General features: G+C 41.3%; 10 protein-coding genes across 10 annotated transcripts; 6 read left to right on the top strand and 4 right to left on the bottom strand.

Annotated features, from left to right (window-relative positions):
* Positions 1-603: 603 nt before the first annotated feature.
* SS1G_10347 (predicted protein) lies at positions 604-2,133 on the bottom strand (the record flags this gene model as incomplete). The annotated part of the gene is made up of 6 exons (XM_001588750.1): positions 604-616; positions 735-860; positions 1,035-1,136; positions 1,196-1,246; positions 1,451-1,544; positions 2,127-2,133. 6 exons carry the CDS (start codon positions 2,131-2,133, stop codon positions 604-606), a joined length of 393 nt encoding a protein of 130 aa, XP_001588800.1.
* Positions 2,134-3,681: 1,548 nt separating this feature from the next.
* Positions 3,682-4,044, top strand: SS1G_10346 (hypothetical protein; the record flags this gene model as incomplete). Its single annotated transcript, XM_001588749.1, has 1 exon — positions 3,682-4,044. The coding sequence occupies one exon, from the start codon at positions 3,682-3,684 to the stop codon at positions 4,042-4,044; it is 363 nt and encodes a 120-aa protein (XP_001588799.1).
* A 342-nt stretch (positions 4,045-4,386) lies between these two features.
* On the bottom strand, positions 4,387-4,602 carry SS1G_10345 (hypothetical protein; the record flags this gene model as incomplete). The annotated part of the gene is made up of 1 exon (XM_001588748.1): positions 4,387-4,602. One exon carries the CDS (start codon positions 4,600-4,602, stop codon positions 4,387-4,389), a length of 216 nt encoding a protein of 71 aa, XP_001588798.1.
* A 427-nt stretch (positions 4,603-5,029) lies between these two features.
* SS1G_10344 (hypothetical protein) lies at positions 5,030-6,021 on the top strand (the record flags this gene model as incomplete). The annotated part of the gene is made up of 2 exons (XM_001588747.1): positions 5,030-5,175; positions 5,403-6,021. 2 exons carry the CDS (start codon positions 5,030-5,032, stop codon positions 6,019-6,021), a joined length of 765 nt encoding a protein of 254 aa, XP_001588797.1.
* Positions 6,022-8,458: 2,437 nt separating this feature from the next.
* Positions 8,459-9,337, top strand: SS1G_10343 (hypothetical protein; the record flags this gene model as incomplete). Its single annotated transcript, XM_001588746.1, has 4 exons — positions 8,459-8,633; positions 8,684-8,780; positions 8,828-8,973; positions 9,027-9,337. The coding sequence occupies 4 exons, from the start codon at positions 8,459-8,461 to the stop codon at positions 9,335-9,337; spliced, it is 729 nt and encodes a 242-aa protein (XP_001588796.1).
* Positions 9,338-9,787: 450 nt separating this feature from the next.
* Positions 9,788-11,617, top strand: SS1G_10342 (hypothetical protein; the record flags this gene model as incomplete). Its single annotated transcript, XM_001588745.1, has 5 exons — positions 9,788-10,108; positions 10,210-10,547; positions 10,792-10,860; positions 11,311-11,500; positions 11,543-11,617. 5 exons carry the CDS (start codon positions 9,788-9,790, stop codon positions 11,615-11,617), a joined length of 993 nt encoding a protein of 330 aa, XP_001588795.1.
* A 2,965-nt stretch (positions 11,618-14,582) lies between these two features.
* SS1G_10341 (hypothetical protein) lies at positions 14,583-16,272 on the top strand (the record flags this gene model as incomplete). Its single annotated transcript, XM_001588744.1, has 5 exons — positions 14,583-14,654; positions 14,872-14,907; positions 14,944-15,087; positions 15,227-16,114; positions 16,165-16,272. 5 exons carry the CDS (start codon positions 14,583-14,585, stop codon positions 16,270-16,272), a joined length of 1,248 nt encoding a protein of 415 aa, XP_001588794.1.
* A 1,830-nt stretch (positions 16,273-18,102) lies between these two features.
* SS1G_10340 (predicted protein) lies at positions 18,103-18,364 on the bottom strand (the record flags this gene model as incomplete). The annotated part of the gene is made up of 2 exons (XM_001588743.1): positions 18,103-18,206; positions 18,259-18,364. The coding sequence occupies 2 exons, from the start codon at positions 18,362-18,364 to the stop codon at positions 18,103-18,105; spliced, it is 210 nt and encodes a 69-aa protein (XP_001588793.1).
* Positions 18,365-18,694: 330 nt separating this feature from the next.
* SS1G_10339 (hypothetical protein) lies at positions 18,695-21,675 on the top strand (the record flags this gene model as incomplete). Its single annotated transcript, XM_001588742.1, has 5 exons — positions 18,695-18,894; positions 19,038-19,321; positions 19,370-19,967; positions 20,014-20,371; positions 20,425-21,675. The coding sequence occupies 5 exons, from the start codon at positions 18,695-18,697 to the stop codon at positions 21,673-21,675; spliced, it is 2,691 nt and encodes an 896-aa protein (XP_001588792.1).
* Positions 21,676-22,424: 749 nt separating this feature from the next.
* On the bottom strand, positions 22,425-22,930 carry SS1G_10338 (hypothetical protein; the record flags this gene model as incomplete). The annotated part of the gene is made up of 2 exons (XM_001588741.1): positions 22,425-22,798; positions 22,915-22,930. 2 exons carry the CDS (start codon positions 22,928-22,930, stop codon positions 22,425-22,427), a joined length of 390 nt encoding a protein of 129 aa, XP_001588791.1.
* Between the last annotated feature and the right edge of the window lie 1,037 nt (positions 22,931-23,967).

The following is a 23,967-nucleotide window of genomic DNA, read 5'->3' as shown; positions in this document are numbered from 1 at the left end:
GTGTATCCTCGCTTGTGGAAAGATGTCCGCAGGTAGTGAACCGGCCGCGACAACTGACACTAGGGTCAAGACCAACGATTTCTACATCGCAGTAATGGCATCTGGAATCATTCTTCTCCTGTAGGAGTCCAAGTGCTTGCTCAGGATCAAACTCGGTGTCATTCTGAGAAATTGGAGAGTGCTTTTTAAAAAGTGTGCCATGGTTACAAAGCCGCCGTAATTTCAGTTGTAACTGGAAGATGCCAAAGTAACCATTTTTGTTTCTCGATCGACTATCTTGCTGTTTTATGGCTTGTGTCTCCTCCTATCGCGTTAATTCGTAGAGCAACTTCTCCTCAAACAGAAGTATACTAATCGATATATTTCTTCTACACTTGATAGATTGAGTAATTTTTTGGTACGCCGTAAGCATACTGAGTCCAGTAATGTTTGAAGATTGTTGGCGCCTTCCTCTTCCTCTTTTAGAAGCGGGTTTATGATATGTTTTCGAAACACGGAGGGATCATCTAAGGGATAAGAACCTATGAATGAAACAAAAGCACCAAGATCATCTAAACTGTTCTGAATTGGCGTATGTTGATGTTCACATATCCCCGGCAGTGCCTACTGATTTAGTCTGAGTTTTCCCGGTTAGATTCAAGCGACACCTTACTTAGAAATCTCTTGTCTCCATCCATCGATGAGTACTGCAGTTTATCAATCAAAAGAAGAGTTCGGGTAAGAGTTAGACATACAATGTGTCTGTACTATAACAAGCGTCGATCTGGAAATAACTTTGTGTTTGGGGCTTGCGTGATGGGCCAAAATTTCGAAGGGAGCAGTCGAGGAAGTCTTTGGCTTCTTTGGATGTTTGCATGATGCTGGCAAGTACTGTCAGTGTTTTACCGAGACCCACACCATCCGCCAAAATTCCGCCGCCACGTTCGACGGGAATTTTTCCAAGTTTGTGGCGTGATATCTTGTGCTGATAACTCGCATATAGTTAGCATTAAGAAAATCGCTGCCCGGCGCCAAATTAGTCAAGATTCGCTCACCAGGTCTGAGTTTCATATGTTTGAGTAGTCCACAACGAATACTCATCAGGGATTGGACCAAACTCCCTCTGCGCTATGAAATCCAATGCCTCAGCTTGGTGCCTACTCATTCGAGCTCGGTCATTAGTTCAGATACTTTGCCACAGAAGAAAATAGCTTACTGCATAAGGGGAGTCATAATCTTGACAACTACCTCGACTCTTCTCAGATTCCTATACCTTGTCAACGAATCAAAAATCTTTGCGACCCTGTTATAAAGCTTTGGTTTGAGTTGCGTGTCACTTCTAGTATCTGACTCTGTATTCAGAGAATATTCGCTATAGAAATTGATAGCATGTAGTTTTCTGCTATCCACGACATTGCAACTTGGAACGTTGTCGAAACTCAAGAAGTGAGGGTTATAGTACTGGACATACTTCTCAAGTCTTGCCATTTCAGGATGTTGCAAGTAAATCTTTTTTGCTGACAGCAACGTACCGATAACATCACCAATATTCTTTGGGCCGGCTACTGTAATGTCAATATAATGATATGTCCTTTTCTCGGTAGAGTCATGACCTAGTTTTGACGAATTTGTTTCAAAATGACAACCTATATTCTTCATTTGGCAAAGAACTCGAGTTGTCTTCTTGTTTAGAACCGCGAAATTTGCTGGGAGATTCGATTCATCGACAGTAAAGGCTGTATTCAAGAACACAAGTTCTTTCTCAGGCTGAAAGTGAAGGTTTAGGGGGTATCTCCTTTTGAACCAGTGCTGATGAGATGGTTTGCTGAATTTTCTTGTCCTGTGGTATCGAGGATTTTTGTTTGTGTATTATGAATCTGATTGCTCTCAATGAGATTTGACGTTACAATCTTGCTTCATTCAGTACCTATCAGTCCAAAGCATACTAGATCGTTATTATTATTGAAAAGAGGCCGTGATGAACCGCCATTGTCCGAAATGCTCTCGTCACTTTGAGCTGTTGAGCGAGCCAAGGGCTGGCCCTTCCTTTCTTTGTGGAAATGAAAATCTCTGGCTCTGTAACTTCCAGCTTTAGCCATAGATTCAGGAAAAAGTACAAATCTTTTGGGTATAGACATTTAACTCACGGTCCATCTAGGTCAAACGGCGGCTCAAGAGTATCGGGAAATGGCCTTTTACCCGCGCATGCCTGAATCCCATATCCTTTAGGTTCATGTAAATCAATTGAGGGCTCAAGGATATCTAGAAGACGACCCGTGCTTTCCTGGCTGTTCAAAATTTGATGAGATTGTAGAGTCGTCTGTGCTAGGAAAAGACGTCGTCGATGATGATTTTTCATACTAGGCCCGTAGAAATCAATTTTTTTGTAATAAATACAAACTTGTATATATTGACAAATTGTTATGTCCTACTTTTGAACTTGCAGATAAAAATGGAATGAATACGCGAAAGTCTGGGCATGGCAGAATGTATGGTTATATCATGCAAAATGCTGTGCCCAAACGAAAGGCAGCGAGGCTCCGCCGTCGGGTTGATTCCATCGCATTAAATGCAAGTAATAGTTTTCATAAAGTGTGGAGTACAATACATGGCAGTGTGTTGTGTTGTGTGAATGAGTGGCTCTGGGTTCACGAGACTGCCAAACGGATACATACATCAGCCACATTCATGTCTGTTGCACCTTCCTCATTCATAGGTAATGTATTACACAAGAAATGCTTTTCATCAGGCTAGCCCAGTTTCTCTCGAAATTTAACATCCATTAAATTGGATCAAGATTGTATTCAAGTTGTAAGAATCAATTATCTCATACTGTGTCTGGGCCCAAGTCGATGAACTTTTACGGCGAGGAATGACATATTTCTTCATTTCTGCTTGGTCATATATTCATGCGTGGAAGAGCTCTTGTCGATTGCTTATTATAGACACAAGACGAGTATACATCAAATCACGGCCGACCCATTTCAAATTGGGTTATCGAACTTCAAGAAGCGATTGACTCAAGAGGAGCAGCTGAGGTTCCAAACTACGACACTGGATGACTTGAAGGCCTCTATATTGAAGATACAAGACGATCAAAGCCAGCGCAAGAGCATGATGAATCTTCCTCGTGTCAAATTCTTCATTGAAGCGTTTGAGCAATATTCAAATGTCATCGAAGTTTTCCTTAACACCTCTTCGATTTTATGTTTCGTCTGGGGCCCGATGAAATTCTGTCTTCGGGTAGGTGCTTAAAAAGTAGTCGGTGTGCCCTGTCCTGGATAGTGTGTATAGGACGCTCCCTAAAATATGGCAGAATTTACTGAAATTTACAGGTTGCAAGTTCATGGGCCGAGTCTTTCGACACTATTGGATGCATATCAGCAGCTTGCTGAAAGCATCCCTCTTCTTAGTCAATACATCTATTTATTCAAAGGCAATTCACAAATGATTCACGTACTTGCATTATTCTATGAGGACATACTAGAGTTTCACCGCGTTGCACTTAGAGTTTTCAGCAAACCAAGTAACCCTTCAACCCTTCGTCGGCATATGGTCACTTACATCTCAGCGTGGAAAAAAATATTTAGGGCAACATGGAAAGACTTTGATAGCAAATTCAGGCACATAATAGACGGGTTAGGCCGGCACAAAACTCTAGTAGAAGGTCAGGCGACAATTTTACAATTCGAAAAGCAGCAAATGGAGCATGCCAAAACCGAAACTTCATTCACAGCTATTCAAGACTCAATTCTTTCTATCCAAAAATATCAGAGGGAGCATCTTAGCCACAAAAAGCAGTTTGAGGCTATTGAAAAGGAAGATAACAAGCGTCAAAGGCTTGCATTGCTAGACTGGCTCGCTGCCACGGATCCAATACTCGATCATGAGACTGCGGTGGCTATGCGAGCCGATTATTCCTCCTCGGGCAATTGGATTTTAAAAGAGTGTAAGACAAAAGGGTGGCTTGATCCGCAGCAGTCAACTACCCCGCTCTTATGGATTAATGGCATTCCCGGAGCAGGTGGTGCAACAAATCTACTCTATTTACGATTTGTGGACTAATTGAAATGAGGGAAAATTGTATTGAGCTCCGTGATCATTGAGGAATGTATGAAGGACAGCTCATCATCGACGATCTTCTTTTACTGTATGAAGATAGCCAAAGAAACACTTTTGTAGCTGTCTCTAGGGCTATAATTTCTCAACTTCTGAAGCAGAACGAAATTCTTCTGCCTTAACTGTATAGTGAGTGCATCAACAGTCATTCCGTGTCACTCGTATCGTATGAGATGTGTACGAAGTTACTCGAGTTATGCTTTGAAACTGTATCAAAATCCCGAAGGGTGCACTTGGTAATTGATGGTATGGACGAATGCGAGCAAACTCAGTGAAGACTCTTGCTCTCTACCCTATTCTCAACTTTCCAAAAGTCTTGGCATCCAGGAATGCTCCGCATATTGATTGTAAGTCAAAACGAGCCTGACATAAAGAGATGTCTTCGGCAAAGCTCGGACTTACGCTTGTCAAACTCTTGTAATAGCTCTGATATTGAGATGTATTCTCGTGCTTGGTCGGAAAAAATACAACAAAAGTTTGCTGTACCAGACTGTACGAAGACATATATTATAAAGGTTGTGTCTGAAGGAGCAGATGGTAAGTGGCCTCCATTACTTCGCATCTTGGTTTAACCTCCGTCAGGGATGTTCCTATGTGCAAAGTTGATCCTTATAAATCTCTATAATCAAACATCCCGTGAAAAGGTGTATGAGGAACTTCAGCCGGGCACATTTCCAATCGGGTTTGAACAAGCGTAAAAGGAACATCTGGTAGAAAAATTCGATCATGCTTGTCATTGCTGACAATTCAGGTACTCAAGGATTGTTACTCAAGTATATCAGAATCCCAACCTTTCAGAGCGAGCTACAGCAGAAAGGTTATTGGGCTGGATCTCGTGTGCTAAGCGGCCTATGAGATGGCATGAAATACAGGCTATAATTGTCCAAATTATTAATAAGTTTGAGGAATAGTTATTTGATTAAAAACAGTCATGTTCAGATCATTCTGGAAGAACAGAAACTGGCAACAATGTGCCTGCGCTATCTTCTTTTCAAATGCTTTGACCCGACCACACATGAGAATCAAATCCATCACTACGTCAGCCATGGATATTATGCATTCCAAGAATATGCAATTGTGCATTGGGTTGACCACCTAAAATCCCTGACCGAGCATCTATTACCCTTGGATCTTGGGAACTCAGAACAATGCTACCTTGGATCTGCCATCGCGGAGTTTTATGAGGTGTTCGGGGTACAAAGCACAAAAAGGTCGGATGTCCTTCCTTCTCCGGAGGATCGATGTACCCACCTTGTTGGATCTGACCAGCTGGACACATTTCTTCTTCTGCTGAGCCATACTAGAAAAGTGTGGGCTGTACAGGATGAACTTGCCGACCCGAAGGACTTAAAAATAATCCTTGACGAAGTACGATCCTATCTAGCCGAGCTTTCCAAATCAAATGCTTTGACGGTGACGGTGACGAAGAAGCAAAAACTCACTACGTACTATGGACCAAAATGGATCAAATACCCTCGCCATGCATGTTTCTATTTCCATGAGGGATTTTCCGATGAACCTACTCGTGACAAGCATCTTCTCCGAAATGAAAAGCCCTTCTTGTGTATAGATTTAAATTGTCCAAGGAAACTTTGGGGATACAGTACCGAGAAGGAGCTCAAAAAGCATATGATGCTAGAACATCCCGATCCAGCAGCTTTTGAAGGAAAGTTTCCAAAGATCAAGAAAGAACCAATGAAACATCATTGTGATCAGTGCTCAAGCTCATTCACAAGATCATCCAGCTTAAGGATACACCAGAGAACGCACAGCAATGAAAGGCCATTTAAGTGTGGATTTCTTGTTTGTCCAACGGCTTTTGTGAGGAGGTGGGATCGTGATAGACATGAAAGGTGTGCTCATCCAGGAATGGTGAGGGCTTCGGGATCACAACCTACGCAATCTGATCCCACTCCTACCTAGAATATAAGCCCAATATTCGAGTCTTTTCACGAACTGGAATAAAACAGCCACGAGAGCTTCTCATTGTGGACTTCACTACGTATATCTCCATGACCGAGCCTTGTTATTTCAAAAAAAAAATTAAAAAAATGGTACACCAATCTGTGGAAAATAGGCGATTGTGACAGTCTAAGGCCTCGATGTTGAGTATTAGTTTCGAGATTTTGTTTGGTGTATATATGTAGGAAGGAAATGCGGGAATTGAATGGAGTGAATTACTACTATTTGAAATGCTTGGAAATAGTATCAATGCTGGACGGAGTAGGATAGGGGTAAATCACAGAAGCGAGTTTTTCATGAAGAATGAGTGACTAGTCTCTGCAAGTTGAAGTCAGATCGAACTTCTGAATCTATGTTTGTTTGTGTAGTATGGAAGATATTTGATAAGAAAAGCCATGAGGAGGAAAGATAGAGTAGAAGCATTCATTATAGAAAAACGTTGGATGTTGAGGTTTGGCACTGATCCAAGATGAAACCCACAGATGCAATTCCTTGAATGGACGTTACGCCCTGATATCACATCAAAGAAGCGGCAAACCTGTTTAACAGAAGCCTTGAGAACTCCCCAAGGAACGTATCAACCGGTACTAATGCATTTCACAAGTAGGATAAGCAAGAATCAGAGAACGAAAAAGAAGAGGACGAAAGAAAGCATGAAAGATTCAAAAAGTTGCCACGGTAGTCATATAGGACTGAAATTAAGGTCAAAATTCAGATATGACTCCAACAACATCCAATGCTAGCAATGCGTACAGTGAAATGCGACAGCAGCGCGATTGACAACATGTCGTATGCGGAACTGGAAGACAGCTTCATGACGAAGTGTTACTTAAAAGCATATGCGCCTGACCTTTTGTTTGACCAGGCTTTTATTTGGGATGGAGTTGGAGAGTAGGGTAGGGACAGTGGTCACTATTATTTGTTCCGACTTTCTTTCCAACCATGACGGTCTCAAACGAGGCATTATTGAATTCCAGTGGTATATTTGTGTACTTGAGGTTTAAGGCTACTAAATCTGTAAAAATTTGACCAGATGATAATGCAAAGATAGAAGCAGTAGATAAGTTGCTAAACCCGCAACGCTGAGAAATATGTGCATGTATTGATCGTAGGTTATCGACTATTATTCATACCTACATGTAGTTGTAAAACCAAAAACTTATATAGGATCTAATTTTGGATGCGCATTCGTGCTTCTCGAAATATATATCAAGATAGTAGAGACACACCTCAAGGCTATTTATTGATCAGTCATGATTTGTATGTAGCCTAGGTAGTCTGGTCAAAAGTATAGTAATGAGTAAACGGGTAAAGGGTTTGGAGTATAATTCAATTTGTATGGAGAAATCTCCTTGAGCACAATCTCTCCTAAGCACCATTTCTCGATGCACAAAAGTAGTGGAGCCTTGAGTGTAGTGGAGATGGTGATTACCTAATACGTTGACTGAAGCAACCTTTTTTTAATTTTTCATTAATCGCGAGAACTTCGGTCAAAAGCAGTTTGCCATGTTTGCCACTTTATCAAACATGTTTGCACCAACTGGCCACTTTACGAGCGCGCACAGGCCACTTCAAACATCTATATAAGATCCCCTTCTCTCCCACAATCTTTTCTCCTTAGCTCTCTTTGCCTATTGGTAAGATACCCCCTACATTTTCACACGCCTTCCCCATCATCTTTTGATCTTTTGCTAACAGTGTTTTCACGTACAGGCTTAGATCAAGTGTAGTATCTGTTCTTTTCAGTTTAATCTCTGAAAGATCGTCACAGACGGTCACATTGATTATACTTATTTTTGTCCTTCGGGGATGGTCCGCTGTGCTTGCGCATGATCATTCCCATAGTTTCCCTGGTATTACACTGCCTCCAGGTGAAGCGAACAACTTCTTTTCATTGCAAATTCTGGGCTTGCCTGGATTGTGAGGAAGAGCCTTGTTATTTTCTGCCTGTTTTGATTTAGTTGTGACCAATGGGATTCTTCTGAGGTTGACTTGATTTATTAGCTGTTTCCGGTGGAAATCATGGATGGAGAGCTTTGTTCTCGCGGCATTTTGACTTGGCTGGAACTTTGTGTTGGAAATTGAAATACCTTAGATGGAACTTGTATTCTATTTTTACTAGAGAGCTACATGAATTTCGCTGTGATACCGACGCTAAATCGTCATTAAGCAATCATAATAAAAGCCATTTTCGATTTCCCACTAATATGCATTGAGAACCACATGCGCGAGATTGATACCAAAACGCGTCGTGAATCGTATATAATTTTCAAATTGGTGATAAAATATTGTGTTTATGTGACTGGGAAATTTATCATCAGAACCTACTCGAGTATCTTCAAAGCAAACTTACCAAGTAAAACCCCACCACAATACCCCTCCAAAAATTTCAAGCAAAATGTCCGACCTCAATGGAATGGTAGACCCAAAGATCTTTGAAGACCTACAAACCAAGATTGATGAAGATGCCGAAGTAAGAGATCAAATCAAAGCTATTTTGCAAACATTGGAGAGGCAGTGTAGAAATGCCCAATCAGTTTTATCTCGAGCGCATTCGACACCAGCTTCTCACTGTGAGTCTTCCAGGGCCATTTTCTAGCTTTCGCCGTCTAATATTTCATAGTGCAGCCAGTTCTCGAGTCTGCAGAGAAAGCTATAAAAGAAGAAGTTGAGAGTATTCAAAAGCTTGCAAGCGTTGCTTCAAATTATCCATATTACAAGTATGCGCTCTAGGTTCTGTGATGATAGGCATGGCTAACGGGTATAGATATAATGGAATCTGGACAAGAGATGTGCAGAATGTGATCTTTGCCATACTCCTCTGCGGATGGCTGGGTGGATTGGCCAAGGACGGAAAGCCCGTTGAATCAGGAAGACTTCTCACAATTGAGGAAGTAGGAGAGATTCTTCAAGGTAATTATTTGCACACATCTTCTCTGCGAATGGCACATCTAACAATAAAACAGTTCCAGTCAATCTCAAAGACCGAGACGCTTTCCACATTAGCATTGAAGAATACCTCCTCTCCCTCATCTCCTTGATCGAAGAGCTTTCACGACTAGCTATCAATTCCGTTACTCTTGGAGATTATCAGAGACCTCTACAAATCAGTCAATTCGTTAAGGATTTACATGCCGGATTCCAAATCTTGAATTTGAAGAATGATGTTTTGAGGAGAAGAAGTGATGGTATCAAATATAATGTGAAAAAGATTGAAGATATTGTGTATGATCTTTCATTGAGGAATTTGGTGGCTAGACCCGAGTCTACATCTTGATGGCTGGAGATAGGTTGAAATATTGCTGGAAGATACTTCGATATCATGATTGGAAGCTGTTATAAAGCTAAAACTGGTATAAATATACGTTTCAAGGGCAGAAAGAGGTGCTGAAGGATTACTTGAGATTGCGTGATGTCATGAAGAGGTCTGGACGCTCTTACAAATATTACGAGCTATGGCAAAAAAGTAAGAGGGTTGTTTAATATTGCGTGGTATATACCTTCAAAATGACAAAAGCGCATTTGACATATCTTCATAATGATGTTCCCAAACTGCTTCATGATACTTCCATTCACCAGAATTAAAACTACTCCATCGGCACCCTTACCGAAAAATGCCGACGCTAAGTGACGCAGCTCCAAATAATAACACGAATCTCAGAATCCCAAAAATTATATCTTTCAATTGAGCAACACCAAGGAAATGCCATTGATCGATCCCATCACCATGTCCGGAATTAGTCCTGTATCTGGAGATACCTCCTCCAAACCCAAATCATTTCCCGTCGAATTTCTTCCTTCCAACCTGGCACGTATTGTCACTCACGTCCAACCAGCTATTCTTCTATCAGCATATTATTTTCGATTCTCTGCGTTGGTCGCAGATCCTATACACACACTTTTGCATTCCTTATTGCCTGTCGCTTTATTACAGGTAATTTATGCAGTAACATGTTTACCAGCTGCTGGGTCAAATATGGCGAAGAAATTGAAGCCTGGAGAGAAAAGGAAGGGTGTGGAGGGTGGGGAGGTTAATCATAAAATATTCGTATGTCCTTCCTTTTGAATCTACTCCTATACGCGGGATCTTTCTTTCTTTCAATATGTAGATGTGAAAGAATAATCACTAATACTTCCCTCCCCCGATAGACAACCATATTCTCCCTCATCCTAACAGGCACCACGATCCCCGCCATCACCGCCCTTCAAATCCTCTTCGGCGCTCCCTTTACCACTCATATAGAACATACACTTCTTTCGTCAGCGCATATTGCTCTCCTAGCACTTTTTCCCCTCTTCTATATCCATGGCGTGGACTCGGTCAGATGGATCGAAATAGCTTCGTTATGTGCGCCAGTGGATGAAGTTTTTGGTGCAGCGCTTGGATGTGCATTAGGTGCTTGGTTGGGCGCGGTACCTATTCCGCTGGATTGGGATAGGGAGTGGCAGAAGTGGCCGGTTACGGTTGTTACGGGTGCGTTTGGCGGGTATGTGGTTGGGAGGTTTGTGGGGGGGTTTGCTGGAGTGAGGGGAAGGAGGATTGAGTTGGAGTAGAGGGGTCATGTGGTGTGTGTGTATCTAGGTACTGTGGTTTAATATCGTATGGATGATGCGGCGCTGGGAATATAGAAGATTTATAGAGAGGTTTTGGATCTTGTTGCATTTATATGGGCGTATGGAATAGAAAAGTAAAGGAATGGAATAAAGGTTTGAAATTTAATGTCTTCTTAGCGGGAGATTTGGTTTGATCATTGTGAGTTCGACTTTGATAATTGTTGTTGTATTCATTCCTGGATATTCGTATGGATTTCCAATGTTCAATATACCATTGTATATAAAAAAAGGTAAAACAAACATTCATCCTTAATCTTTCCAAGAAATGTACTCATCTCTTTTCTACTCATTTCGTCATCACAATGTTGTATTTAGATATTTATATATATAATTAAATCCCTTTCCTATCTCATCTATTATTCTATCTTTCTATCTATCTCTCCATTTTTCCATTTTTCCATTTTTCTTACAACCACTACCTTATCTTCTTCTTCTTTTAAATAGGTATTAGGTAGTTAACTCTATATCTTATATTATATATCCTACTTCTCTATTCATTATCATCCCTCGCCAATAATATCTTTTAAGTTCTTTCCTCTTTGTACTTTTGAATGCTTTAGTGTAGAGACATATATAAATTGTATAAATTGTTTAGATATAAGAGTTAAGTAAAGTAAGCTCTTACAGGGAAGATAGGGTACTAGGTGTTGTGTTGGAGTGTTGCGTTAGAGGTACTGCGGAGCTTTTGGGGTTTGGGTATGGGGGGTTTTGGGGTTGGTGCTTGGGGTTGGGGGATGAGGGAGATGGAGGGAATTGGAGGGTTTCTTTTTATGTTGATTTTGCTGACGGTGATGATAATACTGATATTGTTTTGTTGAGAGTGAGAGTGAGAGTGGTAGTGACTTTGAGTCTAAGTTTGAGTTTATAGAGAGAACAAGAATATGAGGAGAAGGAGAAGAGAGGAAGAGAAGAACAGGGGAACAGGGGATTTGAATTGAAGTAGATGGGTTGAGAGGATGATATGAGGATGGAATCAAAGAGGAACGCGATATCAAGAAATAGCTACAGATTTACTCATCTCACTCTTGAATAGTCGAACCTCATAACTTCTTCGCAGGAACACTTATAATTCCACTATATTAAAAGGGGCTTGGAAGCGGGATATCCCCAAATACATGTATGCAAGTTTTCCTATTCTGTCTGGCTCGGTCCGTCAATTATTTATCCTCTATGCTAGCCATTGCACCTCGATTGAAACAGTGAAGGATATAAGAGGTAAGGCTTTGATGAGAAGCTCTAGAGAGAAACAGATTTCTCAGAAGGAAATACGACTATCGTTTTGAGGAGAGAGATGAGCAGCTCTTCTCTAGGGAAAACCCCATAACTAGCTTACGATTGTTGTAGAGGAAGGGGTTGGAGTATACAACATTATACATGAAGTTGAAGTGGCTTGGGGGGAAAAGAAATGAGGAAAGTGGGTGTGTAATGGGATGAAATGAATGGCTACAGGAACAAGAGGAGATCGAACAGTAACTTGAGAGGAGAAGGGGAAGATGATGTCTCGCTGCGCGTGAGATATTCAAATTGCAGAGCGCGATTGCTGTGGTATGGATTGGTTCAGGGTGAGGAAAATGGGAAACATATACATTCCTATTCCTGAAGAATAAACCTATTTCTTCTTTTTTCTTTTCCGGTGCAAATGTTGGGATCATCGAAACTTGAGCTATTTGGTGGGATTGTAGATACTTTTTTTGGTAGGGGAGATGTTGGTTGTGTGATAGAATGAATAAATCCAACACCCAGAGATAGACATGATGAGAATATCCGGAGAAGAAAAATGACAAGAAAGATTTTGATTCGAAAACCACTATGCAAATCCGCAGACAGGGTATGAGCAACCCCTCATGATTGTATATTTCGAGGTACAGTAACAGTACTGAATATCATCTGCAGTAATTTCACCTCAAAACCCTACCTTCGTGAAACAAACAACACGGAGAATTTTGAACTGGTGCTGATGACGATGAATCTTCTTCACCTGGATTCTCGAGATGTGATAAAATTTAAAAGCAAGGATATAGTATTATGAAGTTGAATCACCTGGTGGATAATACTTCAAGCTCAATTCGTAAATGATTTTTTACCATTCGAGATGATCAAGAAGGGTGGCGAATGTTGGATTATCTTCAATATATAATTGTTGTCTAAATTCTTGTATAAATCCTCATTCAACATACTACGGGTTCATCAGAAGTCTTTCGATCGTGTTGGAGTTGATAGTTCATATAGCTCCAGTAACTTTTACTATGGCATCTTATTTTCAATCTTTGACTATAAATAATTTATTGAAATTTCAATTTTTGATATTTTTTATTGAAATCAAACTGGAGTTTTATATTAAAAATAAAAATAAAAATAATAATTATATATTTTATTTAAATTGAGATATCTTTTATAAAATTAAAATATATTTTAAAATATTAAAGAAAAGAAATTGTCACGATTCACCATTAGGATTAGTGTCTTGGGATGAAAAGTAATCGCGTGATAAGGAGCCCTAGGAGCCCTCTAAGCTCCTAGGGGCTCCCTTTATCGTTCATTATATAGTCAGAATAGTTTCATAGTTTAGGAGCTTTGTGCTCAACTTAGTTATCAATTAGTTTACCTACATTCTACTTGATCTAGTAACGACTTCACTTCCAAGTGAATACCAGTGATAAAGCCTTAGCCCATAACTACCAACCGACAAACCTTAGGCAGCCGCTGCCTCCAGTACAGTATCGTTACAGAAATCTTCAAACCTGAACTAAATTTATTTGTAACTATTTATCAAAAAAGTAATTTTATTTTTTATAATAAATAAAATATATCCTCAGAAGTAAAACTTCAATTTATATTATTCAATATAAAATATGTTGATATAATTATAAATATTATGTAAAGTATTTTAAATTATTTATTTTTAAAGAGTATTTTTGAATTCAAAAAATATAATAAAATTGTTACGTGACGGTTGTTATCCCACTAGTGGCTCACGTGCACTAGCCCTGTATATAAAGACCTTCTTACTTAGAATCTTCTTAGTTCTTTAGTTTTAGATTCTAAGTAATTGAATTGATGTTACGAGGTTTGCCGTCTAGATCACGTGGAAGTGCTCTAGGCTCTCGAAGTAGGTTTATAACTAGGCGTCAAGCAGGGACTTGAAGTAATGACAATAATGATATGCAATTCGTAACTAATAGTAGAGTATACTAAATGATTGATCTTGAGCACGAAGCTCTATACAAAAGAAATCCATCTTGATTATATAGTCCTTCGTGCCTATGGTTAACTAGGAATCGTCGTTCCTGGTTGTTCCTAGGAACGTTCGTTCCTCACCGTTCCATCACATGTTTTATGGTCATGTGACATACTAATCGTTTTGGACGTAACAATTGACTCCGTTTACGACTTTTCCGTCACAAAAATATAAAGTATATATAAACTTAAAGAACAAAAAATATGTTTGAAATGAAAATCTTAATTATTATTTTATTAATATTGATTTAGATTTTCAAAAAAAAAAAAAATTTATAGTATCGATTTATTATCAAATTTTCAAATTTTCAAAAGTATAAAATTTGAAGTAAGAACTCTCCAGTTCCATCATCTTTTGGCAGTAATTATTTCTGCCATAAAGCGGTGAAAGAGGATTCGAGGTAAGTTTCGCGGCAGGAACATTTTGATATTGAAAATGCTGTAAACAAACTCGAAACCACTTCCTTCAATCCTACATAATTTGAATTACATACAACTTCAAACATACAAACAATCAGTCAGCAAGTAAATTTACTACTGTACAAAATAAATTATCCTACATACACACTGGACAAAATGCGCATCACACCTCTTCCTCTTTCTGCTCTACCTCTCTGGTGCAGGTCGAACAATATAGAATTCCTCGACACTGCTGTTTCTTCATCTAAAATATGTCTACAAGGGGACAATCCCAGTCCTCCAAATGGCATCACTACTACAAGAGCACTGACCACAGTGAATACGTGCGATATTCCCACCGTACTCGACATTCCTAAGGATCTTGTACTGGGTAAAGACTTTCTATCAGAAATAGAGATGGTAGATCACCATTTCAAACAATTAAGAGAGTTGGTAGGGGGAAAGTCTATTAGAGGAGACATTATGTTATTTTTGTTGCTACAGATCACTATTGCAAGAAACGATACGACTCTAATATGCACATCTTGTTATCAACGACAGGTAACGTTGAAAATCTGCTCGAGACCTGGTCGTGCTGTAAGTTAATCGTAGCCATGCTGACCCACTTCATAGTTGGAGTGTTACGGATCTGAGGAAACTGAAAGTGGCAAATGCCACAACTGTGACGGGTTGGAACAAGAGTGCATTTTGTCCACCGCAGTACAACAACCGGAAAGAGCCTTTAACGTTGGCGTGAGGAATCCGTGGTCAGACTACGTAAGGTTTCTACCGCAGAAGGTTCCATCACCAACGATGTGGAGTGACGGAGAGAGAATGCTTTTAAAGGGGACTTCTTTAGAAGTATGGTAGAGAGAAACAACAGTTGACGCTATAATACTTGCTGATGCTCGCTCAGGATTCTATCATTAGCAAAATGGCTGTACTATCACGAGAATTTGAAGATCTGCGTGAGAAGACTATTCAAATACCTTGGTGTCACTCGTGCTGGTGGGAAGACGGTGGACCATTTCAACCATTGCTACTCTCGGACTGGGTGCGACTCGATGCTTGGTACAGGTCAAGGTCTTTAGTACTTGGAAATGCCGGCGACGTGATGGTGCCTGTTCTTGACATGGCCAATCATTCATTTCAACACAACGCATTCTGGAAACAGGCATCCAATGGCAATGCCGTACTTTTTCTTGAGCAGGGTATACAATTGGACGCAGGAAGCGAAGTTACCATTAATTATGGAGCAAGAAGTGATGCCGAGAGTCTCTTCAATTATGGTTTTATCGACGAAAAGATTCCATTTGCATCATTAGTATTAGGAGTGGAGCCAATGGTGACTGACCCCTTGGGCACAGCAAAAGTTGCTGCATTTCGAAAACGTCCAGCCATTCGTATCATAGGCCATTCGGATGGGCAAACTTCATGGGAGTGCCCATTCCTTTACTTTGCTTGCTTGAACGAGGAAGACGGCTTGGAGTTCAAAACTGTGCAACAAGTTGATGGCGAGCATTCATTAAAAGTTTTCTGGCAAGGAACAGATGTCACAGAATCTACTGATCAATTTGAGACATTGATCAGTGGTCACAGACTGGAAGATGTTTTCAAGCTTCGAGCTGCAGAATTAGTTCGAGGTAGGGTCGAACTGCAGATAGAGCGTCTTCTTGCAAGCGAAGAAGTGATGGAATCATGGAGGAACGAGATGATCGACTGGGAAACTCGACGCAATGCATTAGAATTGCAACGGATAGAGAGTATCGTGCTAGATGCGCTTTATGGGTCTATCATTGAAGAAGTTTGTTATATTCTTTCGGATATCTCGTTTATCGCTAACAAAATACTTAGATATCGGAGCTGTCCAAAACCGCTGATGTTATTCAACTTCTGCAATCAGTGCATGTCGATAGTGATGATCTCGGCCCCGAAAGCAACGAAGAGGACGATTTCAGTTGAAGTAGTTCAAATGCAGGTGCAATATTGACCCGGAAAATACAAGATCCCTAGTACGCTTAAGAATTATCCCGAAGATACGAACCGTTAGTCTCAATATAAAACATAAGATAAGACGTTTTCTATCATGGAAAATATGATTAGTTGTCAACAACTTTGTGGAGCGTAATATATTAAGAGGAATGAAACGTGCGTAAGGATTAATATACCGGCAGGTCAAACATTCATGTGTACGAGTACCCTAGAAAGTTTAAAAAACGGAGAAGACACCACACCTTGTACCAATCATTAGAGAAGAATTCCAAAACTTTAATTGACAAGCACCAGTTTGACTAGGGCTTAAATACTACTCTGCACTGTATTAATTAGCAATACTAGTGGAGAATTACGCGCAACAAATTCCGTCCATCACCGAGCGAAAGCAACATGAGCGCGAGTCAGAGCCTTGACCATCAACTGCGGGAACATTTCAATGAAAAACTCAAATTCGCGCTGGCATCTCACATCCACTGGGCAGCATGAATAACTCGATGAAGAAAACATATGCAGTCTTGTGTAATCACCAAAGCCAGACCCAGTCCTTGTACAGTGCCACATAAAAACCATAAGGGGCGCCATAAGCGTGGATTTGCGACTATCGCATTCAGCCTGCCGATTCTTCACATTCAACCTGCCGAATGTTTAACCATTTACAGCAAGTGTCCCGTACTTGGTTGAATGATGTTCCCAAGGATTTGGACATCACATAATCTTTTCATGCAAGCTCTTTAAGTGAAGGTTTAAACTTCAGATGAAGGGTCAAATTGTTCACATGATGTTGCTCCACTGTCTGTCGGGTTAGTAAGTGACCCAATCCTCGGAGCTTGAGATGCGAATCAATTAGCCTGATGAAAATTTATGAGAAAATGCATTAATACTCCTATATTATAATATTTTACAATATCTCTTATGTCAAGGAAAATTCAGCCGCTTCTTGATTTCCAATATACGGAGTACAGGACAGGTAAAAGAGACCCCAAATCTAAGCATCAACATCTGAGGTTGTATTGGTGAGTAAGACCTAATTGCTAACTTCGGTCTTGGAAGAAAAATTTACGAGAAAGAGTGGAAAGAGCGATAACGCTAACCTTAACCGAGTAACTTTTCCTGGGGTAACCGTCTACCTTTCCTTAAGTAGTCTTGGAAATTGATCATTTCTACATTTTATTCCGTGCTGATTCGAAGTTCAAGGCCAAGTCCTTTTCTTATCTCCGCCCGGTATGCATTTTGCTGCCGAGCCGGTTGAGATTGAGTTTAAAAAGTGGCGACCTGGCTTACAGCCATGATAGCGCAATGATCGACAAATGAATGAGCTTTGATGATATACAGGTTTGTTGTTGAGTGAAATGCTGATTGCGGGATCCGAGGGGGGAGATTTGAAGGTTGTAGGATATATAGTGTGTAATGTGTAGTGTGTAATGTACAATCTTCAATGTACAACGTGCAATGTATAAATGTATACTAGCTAGCGTATAATACAAGACGTTATAATTCGCGTAAGAGAAAATCATGCAAGACTGACATAGGCATACATCCCAAAGATTGATGTATCTCTCTTCCCAGCTCCAAGGAAACGGCCATGCTCGTTTGGCCACTTTGGTTATAGACCAAGATGGGCAAATGGTCTAATCTGTCTGATCTGTCTAATCTGTACAAAGCTGTAGGTACCGTGCGTGCTCCCTTCGATCATCCCCGCTAAAAAAGGTTCTTTTTAGTGTGAGGGTTTTTGTTCCGTGGGATTTATGGATAAGCCAGCTAAGCTAGCTAAGCTAAGCTTTTCATTTTACCCTCCAATCACACCCATTCGACATTGGAAATCGTTGGTTGCCATTGGCTGGCAGAATCAACCATGTAACGACCGCCGATGATATACCTTGGCCCAGACTCCATCTCCACGCCTATTAGCTATAAGGATTCCGCCATTTCACCTGCCCTCCCTCGCACACACACCCACACCCACATAACCACCACCATCACCACAACCGTTATATGCACCCCTTCTCCCACCAAACCTCTTCCTCATTATCCGAGCGAATATTTCTTCATCGAACGACATAGAACATAGAAAAATAGAACATACCTGGCACATTACACACGCCTAGCATTCTCCACAATCTCCACTCCATTCGCCATTGGCAAATCAATCAGCTCTTATCAATTAATGTGATATAGCTATATAGCTCATCACCAATCCAATCAGTGCTACACAAACGAATTGATTTGCCATCATCACAAATCAAGATAAGCTGAAGAAAGACACCAACGTTTAACAGAACGGCGTCGCCGATACAAGACGGAAATATCTTCTCGAAGACGAAGATTGCATTTTCCACGTCTCCTTGAGCAATACAACATTGGAAGAAGGAAAAGGCAAATTATATCCAAAATGCCTGGAATTTTACCCATGAAGATGATTAAGGTGGGGTCGTCAAACTCGCAAAGTCGCATTGCACAAGCTTGCGATAGGTGTCGAAGCAAAAAGATACGATGCGATGGTATTCGGCCATGCTGTTCACAGTGCTCCGGTGTCGGCTTCGAATGTAAGACGAGCGATAAATTGAGTCGACGAGCATTTCCTCGAGGATAGTGAGTATAATGACTCTTTCGTCCCATACACCTCGATGTCCAAATCTTTATTTGGCGTTTATGTTCTGTCACAGCCGCGGCTTCTCGGTATTCCCCAGAACATTTTCCTGCTATGGGCAATTACTGACTCCCCGTTCTTCCAGTACTGAGTCATTAGAGGAAAGAGTTCGTACATTAGAGGCGGAGGTTAGGGAGTTCAAGGATTTACTTGATGAGAAGGAAGAGAAAATAGACATTCTTTCGAAGATGCACTCAAATCGAAGTTCTTCAATATCGTCAACGTCGACTTCGCCTCCCGCCGAAAGTCGAAGAGAGTCATCACCTCAAAAAGAAGATACGTTTAGGGTCCAAACTTCATCACATTTGCTAGAAGGTGGGAATTCAGACTCATATTTCATGGGAGCATCGAGTGGTAGAGCTTATATTGGTAAGACGTCATAAGAAACATTTTATCAACATCGTTAACATCTTCTAGATCTCTTCAAGCGTAAAGTTCAAGAAAGTGGCAAGGCGATCGTAGGATTTCAGACGGAAGCATTTTTGAACCCTCAAAACGATTCAACTTCATCACCCGTGGTCACACCGGCCCCAAATTGGGCGCCTCCACGCCTATTCTCAGACAAATGCGTACATGTATTTTTCCAAGAATGGGCACCATTATTCCCCGTTATACGTAAACATACCTTCTTGCCTCTATATGAAGAATACTCATCGCATCCGGAACAAGTGAAAGATCAACATAAATTGGCACAATTACACCTTGTCTTTGCTATTGCTGGACTCTCCGCCGACTGCCCTGATATGGAACAAATATCGTTGTGTGAAAGCCAATGGCGTACAGCTCTCGATTCTATACTGATGGGAAATTCGATTTCCACACTTCAATGTCTGATTTTGGCCCTTCTTTATTGCATTCAAAAGGGAGACTATAATCGTTTACAGCACTACAAAGGGATTGCTGTAGGGCTTTCTCATCGACTTGGTTTACATCAAAGTCAGAAGCGATTCTGTTTTGATGCACTGACTACTGAGGCAAGAAAGAGGATCTTTTGGACTTTGTATACTGTTGATTGGTAAGAACTATGCCGGCCTTTGCATCGTAACGCTAACCCTCTGTAGTTTTTCTGCCTCCCTTGTTGGCCTGCCCAAGTTACTGAGGGAAGATGACATTTATGCCGAGTATCCTTTAGATGCAGATGATGAACATGTGACCGAGAATGGTTATGAATCCATGCTTCCAGGGGAACCTACAAGAATATCCAGCGCTCTGGCTCTTTTCCGATGCTCGCGTATTCTCTCCAAAGTTTTGGAGCAAAATTATCCCTCAGCCGCCACTCACGATTTATCCTTACAGTCACTTTCTGCTCTGGAGATGGAACTAAATGAATGGTCTGATAATCTACCTGCTCATCTGAAGCTTGCATTTGTGCAAGGCAAGCCATCAACAGATATCACGGGTAATCGATCAGCTTTACTGGTAAGTCAAACAATAGCGTGTGGGTTTTAGTTTTGTTTCTAACCTAGCGACAGTCTCTTGCATATTATCATATTCGATCATTAATCCACCGTCCTGCTGTCGGTTCCACACTTGGAGCTAAAGCTTCACCATCTATCATCTCCTTGGCCGATTCCAGCAAACATCTTATACAGATCACGCAGCTTCTTGAAGAGAGAAATATGACATTCTCTTTTTGCCTAAACAGGAACAGCATGCTTACGCTGTGTGGTCTCAGCATTTTATATCAAGGACTTGATCTCAAACAGGAAGGCAAGTTGATGCAAGAGAGTCAGCGGCTTGTCATTACTGTTATCAGATTCCTGGAAAGGAGCAATGCTTCTGGTGCAGCTGAGCTTAAGAAAGTCGCTTCCTCCTTAAATTTCTTAGACAGCCAAAATCTGCACGATAAAACTCAGTCGGCATTTTTACGCACCGCTTCCGCCATGTCTGCTCCCAAAGTCACGAAACCAGCAACAGCCTTGTGTCTTGGTCCAAGGAAGAAGAACCAACCACACCCATATAAGCACATAAGTGCCAGCATGAGCGAGAATGACATATTAGCTCAACAAGAGAAGCTCCGACGAGCTACACTGCCAAATATTTTCAACCACACCTCACAAAATCAAACTTCTTCGTCTCAATCGTCTTACGAAGGTGCGAGAAAAGACTCCCCGGTGAACAAGCGCGGAAATCGTAGCTCGCTTTCGCAACTATCCTCGCTATCGAAACCTCGATATAACACAGGCTCCAAACCTCCAAATTTGGATTATCTGTCATTGAGCAATACGCCAATTTCTTCACAACAATCTTCACCAACACTATCACGTACAGCCCCTCCAAGCGCAGGTTCCCACAACACTCACTTCATCACCAACAAAACGGATAACCATCCAAATGAATTAAGCAGCTTGGGGTTGCTACTCGGTTCTTTAGAAAATGGTCAGAGCAATATACATAGTGCGATCTATGGTGGACCAGCACCTAGTCTCCCGGGAGCAAATCAAACGAATCAAGCTGCTAGCTCGAATTCACCTTACGGTGATTGGTCGTCATCATATTCCATGTGGGACGACATGACCTCTTCAAATCATCACGATTCCTCATCAGGTTCCGGACCTGCACAGAGCGTATTTAGTTTTAGTGGTGAGAGCCATAGTTCCGCCGAGGAACTATCCAATAGTGATCTGGGAATGAGTGGGAATATGCACTATTTACCCGACCAGACACAATCCTGTGATGATTACCTCCGTCACATGATGGAGGATGTCCCTCGTTTTTATTAATGTTTCTTGGCGTCATATTTGATTCACTCCGGGTTTTCCGAGAGGCTGGCTTGGGTTGGGTTGGGATTGCGTGTGTCTTGGGGATCGGATACCCATATATGTTGGACATTGGCGTTCAGATATGTGGGAGGCGCTTTATTACAGTTTGACGGTACCTAGTATGTACAGGCTGGGTTGGGTTGGGTTGGGTTGGGCTTAGAATGGTGGTTTACTTTAGATATGAGGATTTATGTATTCTCTTCGTTGTCGACAATTAGCGTCCGTAGCGTTTTTACATTTACAAAATTTTAGTTTAGAAGCAAGTCAATTTAGCGTATTTATATTTATAAATTTTACTTTAGAAGCAAGTCATGCAAGATTCGCCTCATCTACTCTCTTTCGATACCATTTCCTCAAGCCCGAAAATATCATGCACAATAGTGGACAAGCAAAATAATAAGAATAATAGTAATGATACTGCATCTCTCATTTCCATTTCTGGCGATAAAATATACCATTGAACTGACTAGTCTTCTCATCCATGAGACCCGCGCTCTATCTTAACACCGAATCCTAAAACTATCCTATTTCACCTAATTATTGTATTTTCTGGTTTAACGCCACTCACATCTACCAGGAAGTAGACACACAAACCCGTAATAGAAGCACACCAAACCAAAACAAGGATATTCCCGCAACGGCATCTCCTTCATCTCCCCTCCATAAACACGCCATCCCCTACCCTTCCCCGCCCACCCCACAATCCACACCTACAACTTCGCCTTAACAGCGCCCGCCTGTGCCTTCTTCAAAATCGGTTCCATCTTCGTCGCCTTCATCACATCCCCCTTAACCTTCAACTTACCCCCCATAAAAAGTCTCTGCGCGTTCGCCTTTCCATTTACCAATTTGCCGAAATCCTCATCGCTGAGACTTAATGTCACCGTGGGCTTTTCTCCAGGTCCCGTTCCTACTGTGCCTTCGTTCTTGAGATCGATGTGCCAGGTGGCGGTTTCTCCGGCGGAGTTTTTGAGGACGAAGGCGAAGATTGCGTTGACTTGTTTTATGGCGGAGTCGCGGTCCGCGGGGGAGTTTTGGAGGGAACTGGAGATGAGGTCGAAGGCGGTGGAGGAGGGGAATGCGTCTATGGTGGAGGAGGGTTAGTGGGTGTGCGTGGATGGTGGGTAGGGAGTGTGGTGTGGATGGATGAATGGATGGATGGGGTGAGGTCGTTTGTGAGGGATGGGGTGGATAGCTTACCGTTTTTGAGAGACATGATTGTGATTGATTGATGAAAGGTCAACGGTTAAAGGTTAAAGGTTAAGACTTCAGTGTATCGATGTATCGATATATCTAACTCGATAATGCGCGATAATAACTATCGAAAGAATGATTTCCCAACGTTTCGCAGAATAATAATCACAACCTTAAAGTTAATAAGGTTATCGTAGTCCAAAAATCGTAAATAAGTAATCGAATAATTCAAGTGCTTCAAGTTGGTAGGTACAAGTAGATAGTTGATATATACGTCCAAAAATACGGAGTAAGTAAGAACTTAATTAGCTCTAAGACCGAAACCAACCGCAAGCAAGCAAACATTCGCTGCATGTGATAATGACCGAGGTTCGCTTGAAACGGCGCTATTCTCCTCTCGGGAAATCCGGGGATGCACGTGCGCGTGCGCGTGAGTGGTGTATCTATGTATGTGCCGATGAGTATGTCGGTAGGTGAGTGGTGGTTTGGCTTGGGATTTGGATGATGTTGATTTGAATGGAGGAGGGAGGATGGAGGAGTAGTATAGGGTTATAATATTCTTGTTTAATTATAACTGTGTAAATAAATATAAATAAAGTTATCTAGGATTTGAAAAAGTTTAAACTCTTGGTTGTTACGTCGGACTCCACAAGCCCATTACCACGTGATGGGCCCTACATAATATGCACGAAAAATAAAGGTCCAACATATTCTTAGGTCCAGGACCTTTCGGGGTCCTGAAGGTCCATAGCATGAAGGTCTATATAGTCAGGACGAATTTCCTTTGTATAGAGCTTCGTGCTCAAGATCAAGATCAAGATCAATCATTTAGTATACTCTACTATTAGTTACGAATTGCATCATTGTCATTACTTAAGTCCCTGCTTGACGCCTATTTATAAGCTACTTCGAGAGCCTAGAGCACTTCCACGTGATCTAGACACCTCGTAACACCCGCCTGTTACGAGGGTGGCCGCCTAGATCACGTGGAAGTGCTCTAGCCTCTCGATGTGGCTTATAACTAGGCCGTCACGCAGGGTCCTATATTATGACAATGAT

The sequence above is a fragment of the Sclerotinia sclerotiorum genome, genomic scaffold (genome assembly GCF_000146945.2).
Source record: "Sclerotinia sclerotiorum 1980 UF-70 scaffold_15 genomic scaffold, whole genome shotgun sequence".
In the NCBI taxonomy this organism is placed as follows: Eukaryota; Fungi; Ascomycota; class Leotiomycetes; order Helotiales; family Sclerotiniaceae; genus Sclerotinia; species Sclerotinia sclerotiorum.
This window is presented reverse-complemented; position numbering and strand designations above follow the sequence as displayed.